This window comes from Pipistrellus kuhlii, unplaced genomic scaffold (assembly GCF_014108245.1).
Source record: "Pipistrellus kuhlii isolate mPipKuh1 unplaced genomic scaffold, mPipKuh1.p scaffold_m20_p_23, whole genome shotgun sequence".
NCBI lineage: Eukaryota > Metazoa > Chordata > Mammalia > Chiroptera > Vespertilionidae > Pipistrellus > Pipistrellus kuhlii.
Window position 1 is genome coordinate 8,179,436 of NW_023425522.1, and position 15,380 is coordinate 8,194,815.

Consider the following 15,380-nt stretch of genomic DNA (forward strand, 5'->3'; position numbering starts at 1 on the left):
AAGCAGGGACCAGCAGACACCCAGGGAGCTGAAGAGAGAGGCGAGTCCAGCGAGGAAGGAAGGAGGACAGAGAGAGAGAAGCTTTCAGGGGTGGACAGACCAGGCTGAAGGGCCTGGGAAGGACCTCAGGGAGCGGGCTGGAGGGCCTGTGCGGCCAGAAGGAGATGGCAGAGGGCTAGTGAGCAGGCTGCAGGGGAAGGGGGGATCTCGTCCACCTGTTGCTTGTGGTCAGGATTGCAACCCGCCTCAGCTCAGCAGTAATAATGGCCTCAACGATGTGGACCCAGAGCCATAGAAGGGCCAGTGCAGACAGGTCAGTGCCCTGTCCTATCTGCATTCTCACGGAATCCCCGTATATGGAGGCCACAAACATGAGGAGCAGGACTGGGGGGGTGGAGAGAGCACATACTGAGAGAGAGAGAGAGAGAGAGAGAGAGAGAGAGAGAGAGAGAGAGAGAGAGACTACCAATGGGGCCTGGCTTCCCCAACCTGTCCTCCCAGGCACCTCCCCCGGCCAGAGACACACCTGTGCCTCCCCGGAGCCTATGAAATATGACTTTCATCCACCTCCCCAGCACGATCGAATGTGAAGGCATGGAATGACGGCAGCTTCAGGGCCCCCCGAAGGGGTCAATGAACCTCTCTGCCACCTGGAACGTTTGTCCCGACCCCCGTCACCCCCACCACCATGCCTGGAACACCAGACAGGGCAGCACGGGGAGGCTTCTCCCGTGAACCCGCCCCCCACACCTACGAGGGAGCTGCAGAAGGTGCTCAGAGGGGCGGGAAGGGTGAGGAGCGCCACAGGATGGAGAGGATGCGGGGCCGGCAGGAGTGCGGCTGTGTGACAGGTGGATCCCCGTGGAGGTGTGCAGGGGGTGGAGGGAGAGAATTCACGGCTCGCCAAGTTACCTACAGCCATGGTGCCTCCTGTACCACCCCCATCATCCCCCCTCTGTCTTCCTCACCCCGGCCCCAGCCCTCCTCCCACCCACCTTCTCCACACTCATGGTGGTCTCGCTGCCCCACATCCACCCCGCGCCCACATAGCTGTCCTTCGTGCCCCTCGCCCTCTCCGACAGGCCTGCCGAATGCACACCCCTCCCAAGCTGCACACACTCACTTGTCACCCCAAAATGGAAAGGGGCTCTGAGATAGCAGAAACAGACAGGTTCCTTTCCTTCCTGTCTTTTCTGAAACGTGTGGTGGTGTTTTATGTGCCTTTACATCCCCAAAACAACTCTTACCTGGTCTTTGTCCTCCACTAGTCATTACCGCATTTCTAGGGCACCTGAAGTGGGCTACGGGGGCCTCCTCAGCAGCAGAGCTAGGCAGTACCATACATGGGTCATGTGTAGCTTTGTGTGAGCCTCCTATGTCTGTCTGTCTTTGTGTGAGCCTCCTATGTCTGTCTGTCTTTCTCTGAGTATCTCAGAGAGGGAGTTTGGTGGAGAGAGGCTCCCCAACCAGGAAACTTAGGGAGGAAATGCACCTCCCCCCGACCACCACCTTCATATCCCAGACTTCAATCCCTCTGACGCCTTCCCAGGGCTGCTTCCTTCTTGTCATTTGTGTCTCAGCTCAACTGTCACCTCCACAATCTTCTCCAAAGCGTATCTCCCCCCCACCCCCCCCACACACACACATACACACGGAGTATTCTGTATCACAGCCCTTGCTGTATTTTCTCCATAGCTGCCACCTGCCTTTATCTTGCTCATTAAATTGTTCACAATTGGGACTCGTTCTTCCCACCTGGCCCATAACCCAGAATGGAGGCTCCTGGAGGACAGGGCCCTTGTGTTCTTCATCTCTGTGTCCCCGGATCTTAGAACAGTGCCTGGCACATAGGAGGCACTCGGGAAACAGGTGTGGAACTGATTGGATTAAACCCAGGGCTGCTTGGCTGGTCGGGAAAGACCTTTATTGCTGACTGCCCTCTTCATCCTGCTCCTCGCACCTCCATCCGCCCCTGGAGCCCCAGCCATTCCTGGCGCTGCCCTATCTTCTCCCCGACCCTGCAGGAGCCCCCCACCTCCCGCCACCTGCAAACGCCCCGCCACCGCAGCCCTGGGTCCCCGGGCAGGGGTGCGTGGGCCGACACGCTGGAGCCTGTGCCTCGTCTCCAAGCCCAGTTCCCAGCAGAACTGACTGCTCTGGAAGAATCCCTTTCCAGCCAGCCCCACCCACCTCACAGAGCCACACCGGGAAACCACGGCTCCCTTAAGCACACAGCCCCCCAGAGAACCTCAGTACAGCCCCCAGCATTTATTGAAGGTTTCTCATATGCCAGGCCCTGTGCCCGGCGAATCTCCTAAGTCACAGACACGCCAATGCCAGCGCCGTTCTCCCTCTGCGTCTCTGACAGTCCCTGCGCCTCCCGTGGTCAGCGTGGCGGCTTCTGTCCCGGGCAAGTGTCTGTGCGTGAGTGAAGGGAAGGTGCAGAGGCCTCGCTCAGAGGCCTGTGCCAGGCCCGGGCCCCACTCGCCGCCGGCCACTGTCTGCTCCTCTGTCAGTCCCTCGCCTCCTCCTGGCCTCGCACGGGGGCAATTTCTCATCCAGAAGAAGACGCCCTCCATTCTCTGCCCACTGCTTGGCCCCACGTCTCTGTGAGAGGACCGGGATGAAGGCAGGAAAGCCCAGAAGCTCCTCAGCTGGCCCCTGATCCACAGCTTCCGTGTCCTGGGGTCCGAGGCCACGGCTGGACACTGATTACAGTTCAGTTGGGGGCTTTCCCAGCAAAGATCACAGATGCCACGCTTTGGGGCGAGGAGAAGGGCTGGTGGGCTTCGGGGGCCCTCGCACCCCAGTCACTGGCCATCTTCACAAGCCCCTGGGGCTGCTCCGCCAGGCTGCTTGTCTGCTCCAGAACATCACCCTCCAGTGTCAGGGACTCCGGCCCCCAAGAGAGCCAGATCCCAGGGCTCTCGCCCCGGCTCTGGCCTCCGGCTGCCAAGCCACATCCAGCTCCTTCTCCTCTGGCTCTCAGGCTGCGGTCTTTCTCCGAGAGAATAATAGTTAAAACGGGGGCCGAGGGGAGAACGGGGCAGTCAGTCATCTGGGAGGAGGCAAGATCGCACACATACACACTCAGCAGACACACACACACACACACACACACACACTCAGCAGATACACACACACACACACACACACACACACACACACCACTCAGCAGATACACACACACACACATTCTCCGAGAAACACACTCTGGATTCTTCTAGAAAAGAAAATTTGGCTTGAGAGGACACAGGAAACACCCTGAGAATGAAATCTAATACTTCTTAGGTTCAAAGGGCAGGGCTGGTGGTTGCTATAGAACCAAAGAGAGTCACTGCTGATCTCTTGGGTCCAGGTGAGCCAGCTCTGCTCTAAGCCTCTGTCTCCACTGGCAACACACTCAGACCAGCCTCATTCTCCCTCGTTGCCTGGGCTCCGACCGTCCTGATTTCATTGGCTGCCTTGTCCCGAAGCTTGGTCCCTATTGGTTGCCACTAGAGGTAGTATTTCCACTTGACAGCGAATCCAATAGATAGATGAGCTTTGTCCTCTCGGTGCCACGCTGCCAGCTGTCCTGCCAGCCTGCGCGCCCTCCCCAGCATGCATTAGGATTGGGGGGCACTGGGGGTTGCTGAAGAGGGTCCAACAGCCTCAAGGAGCCTCTGGTGCTGGCGCAGGTGCCTCCTCCTCTCATGTTCCCCTGTGACTTCACACACCAGCTGGGCAGGGAAGGCCCCGGGAAGCCCCTTCAGCCACCCTGGAGAGAGAGAGAGGGCCCCAGGGGAGCCGGGAAAAGGGGCAGGTCAGGAGGGAAAGGAGGCACCATGGGGTCTAGTGTCTGAGGGTCATGGTGAGCATTGGTAGAAAGGCCATTGGAGGTGGAGGTGACAATATCACCAGAGAGGGTCAGGTCAGGGTCACTTCTCTGTCAAGCCCTGCCGTGGCTGCTCATCCCACTCAGAGCGGAAGCCAGAACCCCTGCAGGGATCTCTGAGGACCCACATGACCTGGTCCCTGTGATCTCTCTGACCCCACCTGCTTCTCTCCCTTCTCCTCGCTCCCCTGAGCCACACACGTCTCCTTCCTGTTTCCTAAACACACCACCCACAGTGCCTGCCGCTGACTCCGGCTCCGACTGGGACATTCTTCCTCTGGATGCCCCGGGCCCAAGAGCCTCAGCTCCATCCGGTCATGGCTGACACACATGGTGCCTCCTCGCTGAGGTCCACCTAACCTCCCAGTTTAAACTGGTCACCCACCCACCCCCGCCACCCCTGCCCTCCCTGACTCTGCTGCCCTTTCCTTTTGTCACAGACTCGGCACCTTCAGGCGCACTGCATGCCATTTACTTTTTATCTTGTTTATTCTCTCTTGTTTCTCCTCCCCTAGAATGCGGGCTCTGCACACAGGAATATCCGTGTGCTCGGTTCACAGAGCCGAGAAGAGCGAGCGGCAGCTCCCAGGTGCTTGGTAAGCATTTACTGAGTGAAGAAATAGAAGAATCTGCCGAAACCAGTTTGGCTCAGTGGATAGAGCGTCGGCCTGCGGACTGAAGGGTCCCAGGCTCGATTCCGGACAAGGGCATGTACCCTGGTTGCGGGCACATCCCTGGTGGGGGGGGTGCAGGAGGCAGCTGGTCAATGTTTCTCTCTCATCGATGTTTCTGGCTCTCTTTCTCTCCCTTCCTCTCTGTAAAAAATGAATAAAATATATTTTTAAAAATAAAAAAATAAAAATAAAGAAACAGAAGAATCTCTCACCTTCAGGGCTCTTGTGTAGGTTCTTGGGGGCAGCCCTGGACTCCGGACTCGGTCCCTCAGTCTTGACTGGTGTAGAAGGCTCTGAACAGGTATCCTGGGAACATTCTGGTGGGGGTGGGGTGACATTACCGCAGGATCAAGGTTATTTAGCTTCTCACCCATATTTCCCCTTCAGGTTCACTTTTCCCTCCCTCTCCCTCCAGGGGTTACTCACCACAGTCCTCATAGATGGTGTCTGGGGAGCAGGGGAGGGGGCCAGGGGTGGGGAAGGCTCCCAGCCAGCGCTGCATGTCTGATCTGGTGGGACAAGGGAGGGTTCCCGTTGGCCCAGGAGATCCTGCTGGGGGTGAGGCAGGGGCCACGGAGGAGAGAGACTGGGGAGGGGGTGGTAGGCGCTGAGAGGTCAGATCAGGGTCCCGTTAGGAGACACAACTCACAGGGAGGAAGCCTGGAGCAGCCGCTGGGTGGGGCGGCCCTGGTGGTTGCTGAGAAGGGAGAGGCGGAACGTAGGGGGTCCAGATGGGTCCGGAACCTGCTGGGCCTGGACCAGGGAGCGATGGGCGTAGTCCAGCACCTGCAGCCGCTGCCCACTGCCCAGGGAAGAGGGCGTTCAGACGGAGGGCAGAAGTCCCGCCGGACTCCTCCTCCTCACCCCTGCCTGGGCTCCCGCCCTCCCTGGGACCCACCTCTTGGGCTGCGTGATGAGCAGCAGGTCACTAAAGAGCAGCAGGCAGAGGGGGGTGAAGCGGGGGCGCGAGGTGAAGAGCATGCCCCCTCTCCGGCACCCTAACTCCGTCAGCTCCCCCTGCAGCTCCAGGCGCCTCGACCAGGAGACCAGGGGCAGGGCCTGGGAGGAAGCAGGGAGGAGGTTCTGGCTTCTTCGCAGAACACCGCGGGGGGGCGGGGGGGGGGCGCGGGGAGTCTGGACGGGGGCTGACCTTGACTTTGTGGAAGCGCAGCCTCTGCGTGAGCCGGATCAGCTCCTCTGTCTGCTTCATGCGCCCCACCTCAGCACTGCAGCGCTCGATGATCTGGGTGAGGGAGGGAGTCACTCACCCCCATTCCCTCCCACCCTCCCTTCTCCCCGACCCCCTCCCCGCCTCCCCGGGCCTCCGCAGCCCACCTTGCTGATGGCACCCAGGGCCTTCTGGGCGTTCTCCTGGCGGCTGGACCCCTCCTCTGTCTGGTGGAGGATGTTCTGAGGACAAGGAGGAAGGGTGACTGGGCCCTGCCTGGCGGCCCTGGGGCTCAGAGGGGCTTGGCAGGATGCTCGCAGGGCTCACAGGGGGTTGGGGTTCGCAGGGCTGAGGAACCAGCCTCAGCAAAGCCGAGAGACCTCACCGCTCACTGTCTGCCTAACCCTGAGCAGGTCACGTTGCCTCTCTGAGCCTCAGTTTCTGCATCTGTAAATTGGGGACAGTGCCCACCTAGCCTACCAATGGAGGATGCAGCAACGTAATATATGTAAGGTGCTTCACATAGTCCTTGGCGCATACTAAGTGCCGAAAGAAGGTGGCTGTTATTTTAATAATTACCAGCCACAACTATCAGTGAAAACAGTAAAGCACAGTGGTTAGAGTGCCTGGAATTACCGTATTTTTCGGACCATAAGACGCACTTTTTTTCCCCCAGAAGTGGGGGGGAAAAGTCCCTGCGTCTTATGGTCCAAATATAGCCTACACATATACTTTAAAAAAAAAGTTTTTTTACTTGCCCGGCTCTGTGTGGTCTCTGTGTGCTTGCCCGGCTCTAAAATGGTTCTAAATGCTGCTGTTTACTTTACAGGGTTGATTACATGTGTTTATGACTGTGATGTTGGGTTTTAATGCACATAAAATATTTTAGGACACTATTTGTTTCAGAATCTTTTTTTCTTCATTTCCCTTCTCTAAAAACTGGTGCGTCTTATGGTCCGGTGCGTCTTATGGTCCGAAAAATACGGTAAACTTTGTCTCCATCAGTGATTATCCGGATGACCTGGACAAGTGATTGAACCTCTCTGTGCCTCAGTTTCCTCATCTGGAAAGTGGATCAGTCATCTTTCCTACCCTCATACAGTCATGGGTAGGTTCTATATTAGAACCATGCCAAGAACAGAGCACTCAACGGCTGTTTAATTGCTATGGTGACGTGTGATTATTTTGCCTGCGTTGGGGTGTAAGAAGCTGAGGAAGACCCAGTAAACTGGGGAGATATGAAAATACTGCCCATCTAGTTGGGAACGCTTCTCATTGGCATCCCCACACTGAGCGACCTGGTTTAGGGAGAAGCTTCTAATCTGCCATAGAGTTTCTCAACCTTTTTTAAAAATATATTTTTGCCAAAACCAGTTTGACTCAGTGGATAGAGCGTCGGCCTGCGGACTGAAGGGTCCCAGGTTTGATTCTGGTCAAGGGCATGTACCTTGGTTGCAGGCACATCCCCAGTAGGGGCTGTGCAGGAGACAGCTGACCGATGTTTCTCTCTCATCGATGTTTCTAACTATCTCTCTCTCTTCCTCTCTGTAAAAAATCAATAAAATATATTAAATATATATATATATATATATATATATATATATATATGATTGATTTCAGAGAGGAAGGGAGAGGGAGAGATAGAAACATCAATGGTGAGAGAGAATCATTGACTGGCCAACTCATGCTGGAGATCGAGCACCCTGGGCATCTGCTCTTGTTCCGAATCAAACCTGAGACCCTTCAGTCCACAGGCCGATGCTCTACCCACTGAGCCAAACCAGCTAGGGCTCAACCTGTTATTTTTTTAACTCAGTATCACCCCGCTAAGGAGCCTTTGTAGAAATGTAATACCACAGATATGCTGTACATCTTTCATGCACCGGGGCCCTTTGAAGTACCACAACCATTGGAATGTTTAAGATTTTTTTTTTTACCTCCCAAAGAATGAACTTTGCCTCCTTGTGCGTGATACCACCCCCACTGGGAAGGTATGCAGTGAGAGGCTCCGCCGAGGTGACCACCACGTTCCCTCCGAGGCCCAGAGAGAGAAAGGGACTTGCCCAAGGTCAGTCAGCCGGCTGGTGGCAGAGCAAGCCGAGACCTCCTGCCTCCAGCCAGAGGTCCATTTCCTGCCCCCAGCACGCTCCCTGAGACAGTGGAGGAGCTCGAGGCAGAGTTTGGTGGGTCCTGGACTATGAGGCCCCGACGGGGTCTGATTTAGGGAAGCCCGTGTTCGTGGGGGGGGGGGGGGGGGGGGGGGGGTGGCGGTGGCGGGGCAGGAGGCCCCGGGAGTTGGTGGGCAGGAGAGGCCGGGCCCCGGTACCTGCAGTAACATGCGGAGCCGCGTGATGCGCTGGAAGGGCAGCAGCAGGAAGGACGGCAGCGGGAGCCGCTCACACTTGGGGAGGCTCTGCAGCCGGCGCAGCTCCGCCGAGAAGCGCACGTTGGTGTCCCTGCAGGAGCAGCGGGGCCGCTGGAGTGGGCCTGGAGGCCCGGTCCCCCAGCCTGCCCTGGCCCACACCCCCCCACCCTGCACCCCGGCCTTCCCCCACAGCTGTGGCCTGGCCCCTGCCCTGGAGCTCACATAAGGCGGCTGTAGGTCTCCTCCTGGTACTGCTGGTTGCGCACGTAATCCACGTACACGGAGAAGGGGCCCACGGCGTGGACATGCACCACGTCACAGAGGTCGTTGATGTGGGGGGAAGAGCGCACGCGGGACAGTAACGCCTCCAGAAACCTGAGGGGTGGGGAGCAGTCAGTCAGGAGGGGTGGAGGGTGGTGGGGGGCAGAGAGCCCGGGGCCCTGGGACAGGCTGGAAGTGAAGAGGCGCTCCGTTCGCCCAGAGGGCAGGGCCCCACTGACCACTCGCTGACTTCCTGGACCCTCTGCACGTTGGAGAAGAGGGTGTGGTGGTCCCGGGGGGTGAGCGTGTCCCGGAGGGCCTGGCTCCGCACAAAGGTGTCGGTCAGCAGCTGCAGGGAGCGCAGGTAGGAGGCCTCGGAGGTCACCACCTCAAACAGGCTCTGCGGAGGGAGGGCAGGGGGGACGTGGAACCGGTGCCCGGCCAGCCCAGGGCCCAGCCGCGCTCCCGCCTGCCCCGGGCCAGCCCCCCGCTACGCCACCTCCTGCAGGCGCCGCTCCTGGGCGCTGAGCGTGTCCAGGAGGCCGCTGGCCCGCACGGCCGGCAGCTCCTGCCACAGCGTGTTCCGAGGGCCAGGGAGCCGGGCGAAGGCGGGGGCTTCTCCGGGGCTCGCTGGAGAGGGGCTCCCCTCCGCGCTGACCCCCCACAGCTCCTCCGACAGCACGGCCGCGCGGTAGGTCTGGTACAGGGGTTCTGGAGAGCAGCCGGCACGTGAGGGAAGTCCAGGGCCCCGGAGCCCTTCCCCCGGCCTGCTGGCCACAGCGGGGGGGGCCCCAGGCCCAGAGGCTCACCATCCTGCAGCGGCACCTCCCAGTTCTGCTCCTTCAGCTCCTTCAGGCCCTCATCCCTGTGGACAGAAAAAGGGACGGAGTCCGCCCAGAGCCGACCCTGCCGCACACCTCCAGGGGCGCCATTCACGTGACAGTGTTAGGTTGAGTGCGGGAGGCCCTGGAGCCTCCCCAGACCAAACCCCAGGTATATATATATTTTAAATATATCTTATTGTCAAAGCTGGTTTGGCTCAATGGATAGAGCATCGGCTTGGGGACTGAAGGGGCCCAGGTTCGATTCCGGTTAAGGGCATGTACCTTGGTTGTGGGCATATTCCCAGTAGGGGGAGTGCAAGAGGCAGCTGATCTGTGATTCTCATCGATGTTTCTAACTCTCTATCTCTCTCCCTTCCTCTCTGTACAAAATGAATAAAATATATTTTTAAAAAATAAATAAATATATTTTATTGATTTTGTACAGAGAGGAAGAGAGAGGGATAGAGAGCTAGAAACATCGATGAGAATCATAGATTAGGTGCCTCTTGCACTCCCCCTACTGGGAATGTGCCCACAACTAAGATACATACCCTTGACCGGGGAATCAAACCTGGGACCTTTCAGTCCGCAGGCCGATGCTCTATCCACTGAGCCAAACCGGCTTTGGCACCCCAGGTATACTTATGCGCCTGTCGTATGGGAGGCCCTGACTCAGCGGGCTCCATCTACTCCCGTTGTCCCAATACTGTGTACCAGAGACGTCCAGGTCTTTATCTTCCCAGCCCTCTCCCGTAGCAATCGCCATCTGAAATGTCCTCTGTGTCTCAGGGAGACTCAGCCTGGGAAACCCAATCTCACTCCTTCCCTTCCCCCGCAGCCCTGTCCCTCCTGTTCTGGTTACCACACACCCATGCCCCCAAGCTAAAACCCCAGGAGAGCTAACACCAGTAAATGCTTGTGGAATAAATGAATGGGCTCAGGTGAGCTCTGAGAGTGGTGGGGAATCTAGGATCATTAACAAGCCCAGACAAGGTGTCCCTAGTTTAAGGTGACAACAGTCCCCGATTTTTAACAATTTGTCTCGCGGGATTTTTTTTAAAAATTGGGACTTTTTTAAAATGCCACGGGACGCTGGACAAATTGTTAAAAATGGGGACGTCTGGTCGCCTTACCGTAGTTGCCAAATAGACTTGCAGACAATAATTACAATAGAGGCTTAAGGTGGGGGAACTACAATAGAACACTTACTAGGGACCGGTTCTTCACCAATGTTATAGTCTATGATGTGGTTGGTATGCTTACCCCCATTTCACAGATGAGGAGACGGAGGCCCGGAAAGGTTAAGTGACTTACAGAAGGTCACAGAGCTGACAGGGGACAGCGCTGGGATTGGAAACCAGGGCTGCTGGTCTCTAGAGCCCGGGCCGCCTTCACTCCACCTTCGTGGAGGTGGGCCTTAGCAGGACGGCAGAGAGTCTGCCCTCAGGTAGGAGTAAGGCGGGGAGGGTTGTGGGTACCTGCCCTCCACAGTTGCTGGAGCATCATTCTGAGGGACTTCATCTGGACTGACCCCTGGAGAGAGAGCCCGGAGTGAAGAGAATAATAAATCCCCAGAATCCCCACCGGACTCCTGCCTCCTGTCCCACCAGAGACTGTTACCATAAAAACTACAACTCCCAGCAGCCCTAGAGCTGCAGGTGGTGGAGAAACAAGCTCAGGGCCTATTGGGGGTTGTAGTTTGTTCATCTGTAGACCTCTACCTCTCCATCCCTCCCCCTTCCAGCCAGAGGACCCACTCTCCCAGGCCCCGTACCTGTTTGGCTTCCATCTTCAGAGGGCACATGGAGATCAGGCTGAGGGGGGTCCACAGAGATGGTGGGGTCCTGCCTGACCCGCGTTGGTTTTGGGGGTTTGAGAGGTGGCAGGAGTTTGCGCTCGGCGGTGGAGCGGTAGGACGTGAGGACCACCGAGGGGAGACTGTTGCTGGGAGGGTTGGGGCGGGAGCGGGAGGCCCGCAGCGGGGAGGCTCGGCAGACGGCCTTGGGACCGTCCTCATGGCCCCCCACAGGGACCCACCGGAGCTCCAGGCCCGGCCGGGCCACGTGGCAGACACAGGGGCAGCAGGGAGGGCAGGCCTGGGCGGCATCTGTGGGAGACGAGGTGTGCTAAGGAAAAGGCCCTCGGCCCCTCGCTGCCCAGGGTCCTTCCCCTTAGCCTGCCCGGCAGCTGAAACATGGCCCAGCCCCGTCACCTACTCTTCAACCCCGACTCCCTTCAGACTCCCAGAAATACGGAAATCCAGTTTTTAAAAGGAAGCCCCTGAAAGGACCCAGCCTTCAACCACTGAAAACAAGACAAGATGAGCTGGATCGAGCCCACCCTCGCCCCATGAAATGCTTACCCGGCGCGCCGTTCTCCTGGGATCCCCTTCTCCGGAGGCTGCCCCGCGGGGTCTCTCTCTCCCCATTCACATCCACGCCCCCCTGGGGAGCTGGCTCCGCGGGGTGTGCAGCCTGGGCCCGGTCCTCGGCCCCCCATTCAAACTTGCCAGCCAGTCTCCGCACCGTGCCGGGGGCCGAGGCAGGGCCGTCCTGGGGCGGGGGCAGAGGCGCGCGGGGTGACCCCGAGGGTTTGGGTGGGGGTACTGGAGACCTGGGTGCAGGCTCCGGGGAGACGGAGCGCCGGGACACCGGGCTGGGGGTGCTGGGAGGGGAGTCTGGGGAGGCCTGGGAGTCCAGGCTGGTTTTAGAGGCTGAAGGGGGCAGAAGGGCAGGGGGCTTGAGGGAAGGGGCGGGGGGTTCCCAGAAGATGGGGGAGCACATTGGGGTCGGGGCATCATTGGAGGTGCCGGAAGGTTCTTGAGGAGAAGAGCCGTTGTGGGGGGGCCCCGGGGACTGGGCAGCCCGAGGTCGAGACGGGGGGCGTGGGCGGATGATCCGAGGGGGCTTCTGGGTAGGGGGTGTCGCTACAGGAAGAGACGGGTCTGACATCTTCCTTTGAGCTTTTCAAAGGAGTGGGGGGCTCTGCTGGAGTCATCCCCTGAGGAAGAGGGAGGGAGAAGAGAGAGAAAGAGACCCTCATTGGCACCCCCTGGCCTGCCCTGGGCAGACAAAGCCACTAAGCAGAACTATGTTTGCCAGCAAATCAGCCAAGACTTTGGAGTCAGGAGGGAGGGCTGCTGTACTTCCTCTCCTTCTCATCTCCAGGCTTCTCTCCTCACCTCTCATCCCTCTCGCTCCCGAGGCCCCTCCCCGGCAGCCTTCCTGGGCCCTCCCGGCCTCCCTTTCCCTCTGGCCTTGAGCTTCTGCAGTCTGGGTCTGCATGGAGGAGACAGTGAGGCCAGGGTGGGGGTGCCCCAGGAGAGACCCAAGGCAGGGGCTGGGGGTCCAGGAGAAGGGGATGGCGAAGGGGAATTTAGCTGGCCAGTGTAGCCACAACGCATCTGCTGGATGGATTGTGTGTGTGTCCACAGAGAGAGAGTGTGAAGGTGTGTGAGTGTAGTTTGTGTGTGTGTGCGCTGTTGCCAGTGCTGTAGGAAAGGCATGTTGTGTGGCGTGTCTCGGGAGTGTACTTGCTATGTGCTTACCCGGTGGTGTGGGTGGGAGAGCTTGGTGCGTGTGCGGGGTGTGGGGGGAGAGGGTGCCAGGTGAAGGCGCTCCGTGCTCTCTGCGTGGGGACGTGCGCGCTGTGAGCGTCTGCGCACACACACGCTCATGCTGGCGGTGGGGACGCATCACTATTTCCCTGCTCCACTGGCCCTCCGCCCCCCATTTCCCAGTTCCTCTCTCCGGACTCTCCCTTTCCGGATTATTTTTAGTCTCCTTTTCCTGCCGTAAAGATTCCTGGAGCCTCTGACCCCAAGAGACCAGGAGGCCCCGGACATGGTCTCTCCTGCCCCATCCTCTTGCCCCTGCCTGCCCCATCCCGCCATCGGGGCGCAGAGAAAGAGGCCCCCGTGGGAGCCTGGGTCCCGCCGGGACCCCTGAGGGTGGTGAGGAGACCAGCGTGAAGGCAAGAGCGTGGGGTCCTGAGCTCCACTTCCTCCCTCCGGGAAGGAGGCTGTGATCCTGAGAGGGCTGCAGGGTCAGGGCTGGGAGACGGGGGTGACCCCCACTCCCATCAGAAGTCAGCTAGAGAGTGAGACCCCACCCCAGGCTCCAGATCGGGTTCTTGAGAAACGAGGCAGGGTGGGGGCCTGGGCCGTGGACTGTGAGCCTTGCAGCTCCTCGGCCTCTGTGTCCTGGCAGGAAGCCCCTTATCATAATGACCCGGGCAGTGGCCTGGCTGGCCGGCCGGCCAGCTCCTCCCCAGCGTTGCCCCCCTCGGGGGATCCCGCCCTTCTCAGGTACCTTCCTTGACTGTTTACTCCCGTTCCCACCCCCACACCGCCTCTCTCAGGGAGCCAGGTATTGGGCGGAGCACTTACCCTGGAGTCCTCTCCACTCTCAGTCACCTCCTGGGGCTGAGTGAGTAGGAGCAGGAAACAGGAATCAAATCCTCCTCCCACCGGACGCCCCCCCAAACCACTCCGCTCTCCACATGCGCACACCGGGGCTCTGGAAGGCGCGATGGGCCCGTGTCCTGGGGTTCTGAGGCGGACAGGGTCTGGGGAGAGGCTGACCCCGGGGGTGGACAGCGGGCTGTTCTGTGTGTGTGCGCGCGCGTCCCTTCGGCGTGGCTGTGCAGACGGGGGCTCCCGGGCTGGAGGTGAACAGGGGTGGGTGAGGACGGGTGGGAATGGCACAGGGCTGGGCTGTCACCTCTGAATCAGCTCAGGGATGGTGCGTGCGCTCCTCGCGGCATGTCTGCCACCCTCTCCCACACCTCGCCCGCCCGGGTGCCTGTCACCTTAGCTGCCAGCCTGCTCCCCGGGGGGGGAGCCGGCCCAGTTTCACACCGAGGGGCCCCTCCCCCGGTCCCCCACCTCCCCCGCTAGCTCTGCAATGGCCCCCCCTGAATTTACCTTTATCTTTTTGGAAGTGGTTTCTATTTTCAGCCTGTCCTGCCTGCCCCTTGGAGCAAGGAGTGTGGGGCCAGGTCTCCGAGTGCCTGTTCCTGTGTTTCTGGGGCGGGAACCGAGGGCCCAGATTGGGATCTCAGCAGAGGAAGCCAGTTCCTCAGCCCCACCCGGCCATTGTGTCAGGCGTGAGTGTGTAAGTGTGTGTGTGTGTGCGTGTGTGTGTGTGTGTGTGTGTGTGTGTGTGTGTGGAGAAGGGAGAGGGGCGAGGGAGGAGGTGGGGAAGAAGACCTGAGATCTGTCTCTCTCCGGAGGATATGACTGCTGGCCCTCTGCCTGCTCCCCATTCCCAATCACCTTCTCTCTGGTCCCCTGGGAGGCTTCGATTGGCTGGCAGTGAGCACCCCTGGGGGCAGTGGGGGTGGGAAGAGGAGGGTCTCTCTCACCTCTAATTTGCTCTGTGATTGAGCAGCCCAGTTCCACGGCTGGGGGTGTGCCCTAAAAACAACTTAGGGCCTGGAATGAGCCACACCCCAGGCTGAGAAGTAGGGTAATGGGAGGAAGATTGGAAGGGCAGTTATGAACACCCAGGTGCCTGCCTTTGCCAGACCTTCTCACATGTGTACACACACTAAACAAGACCCTGGGAAGAAAAGCCAGAAAGCTGGAAAAAACACGTTTTAACCCCTTTTTCTTCAGAGTAAAAGCCAAAGTCCTTAGAATGACCAACAAGTCCCCCGATATTTTCCCTCTTGCCTAAGCTCTCCTCTCAAGCACACTGCTGCCTCAGGGACCTTGCACTGCCTGTGTCTTCTGCATGGAATCCTCCTTCCCAAGACATCCACATGGGTGAGTCAGTCCTCACCTCCTTTAAGAATTTGCTCAAAGATCACTTTCTTAATGAGGCCTGCTGCACCATTCTTGACAATTTCGGCCCACAACCTCACACCATATTTTGGACCTCCCTCCCTCCACATAGCATCATCATTCATTAGAACATACCACATAGTTTAGTATTAAATTGTCACATATATAGTTAATTGCCTTTTACATTAGAAATTGAGCTTCCTAGAGGTAGGATCTGTATCTGTTTTATTCACTAATACACCTCAAAGTTCTGGAACAGTTCTATCTCTCCCTCTCCCTTACTCTCTGAAATCAATAAAAAAAAATTTTTTTTAGCCAAAACCAGTTTGGCTCAGTGGATAGAGCGTTGACCTGTGGACTGAAGGCTCCCAGGTTTGATTCCGGTCAAGGGCATGTACCTTGGCTGCGGGCATATCCCCAAAAGGG

The 15,380-nt window shown here is 58.5% G+C and overlaps 1 protein-coding gene across 4 annotated transcripts; it reads right to left on the reverse strand.

The window, feature by feature from the left end:
• Nucleotides 1-1,655: 1,655 nt before the first annotated feature.
• On the reverse strand, nt 1,656-14,235 carry ARHGEF15 (Rho guanine nucleotide exchange factor 15). Of its 4 annotated transcripts, none has more exons than XR_006742528.1 (17): nt 14,094-14,231; nt 11,532-12,169; nt 10,944-11,276; nt 10,648-10,702; nt 9,155-9,210; nt 8,845-9,056; nt 8,585-8,745; nt 8,307-8,459; nt 8,046-8,175; nt 5,887-5,961; nt 5,702-5,794; nt 5,450-5,610; nt 5,201-5,353; nt 4,978-5,060; nt 4,764-4,868; nt 2,604-3,760; nt 1,656-2,483 (listed from the first exon to the last, which is right to left on the reverse strand). XR_006742528.1 is itself a non-coding variant. In XM_045586536.1 (17 exons), the coding sequence occupies exons 3-17, from the start codon at nt 12,118-12,120 to the stop codon at nt 3,609-3,611; spliced, it is 2,511 nt and encodes an 836-aa protein (XP_045442492.1). In that variant the 5' UTR covers nt 12,121-12,169; nt 13,557-13,831; nt 14,094-14,235; the 3' UTR covers nt 1,656-3,608. The 4 variants fall into 4 exon arrangements, 3 of the variants coding, with proteins under 3 accessions (XP_045442492.1, XP_036308207.1, XP_036308206.1); XM_045586536.1 differs by adding an exon at nt 13,557-13,831 and having other exon boundaries at nt 1,656-3,760; nt 14,094-14,235; XM_036452314.2 differs by adding an exon at nt 13,557-13,592 and having other exon boundaries at nt 1,656-3,760; nt 14,094-14,232.
• Between the last annotated feature and the right edge of the window lie 1,145 nt (nt 14,236-15,380).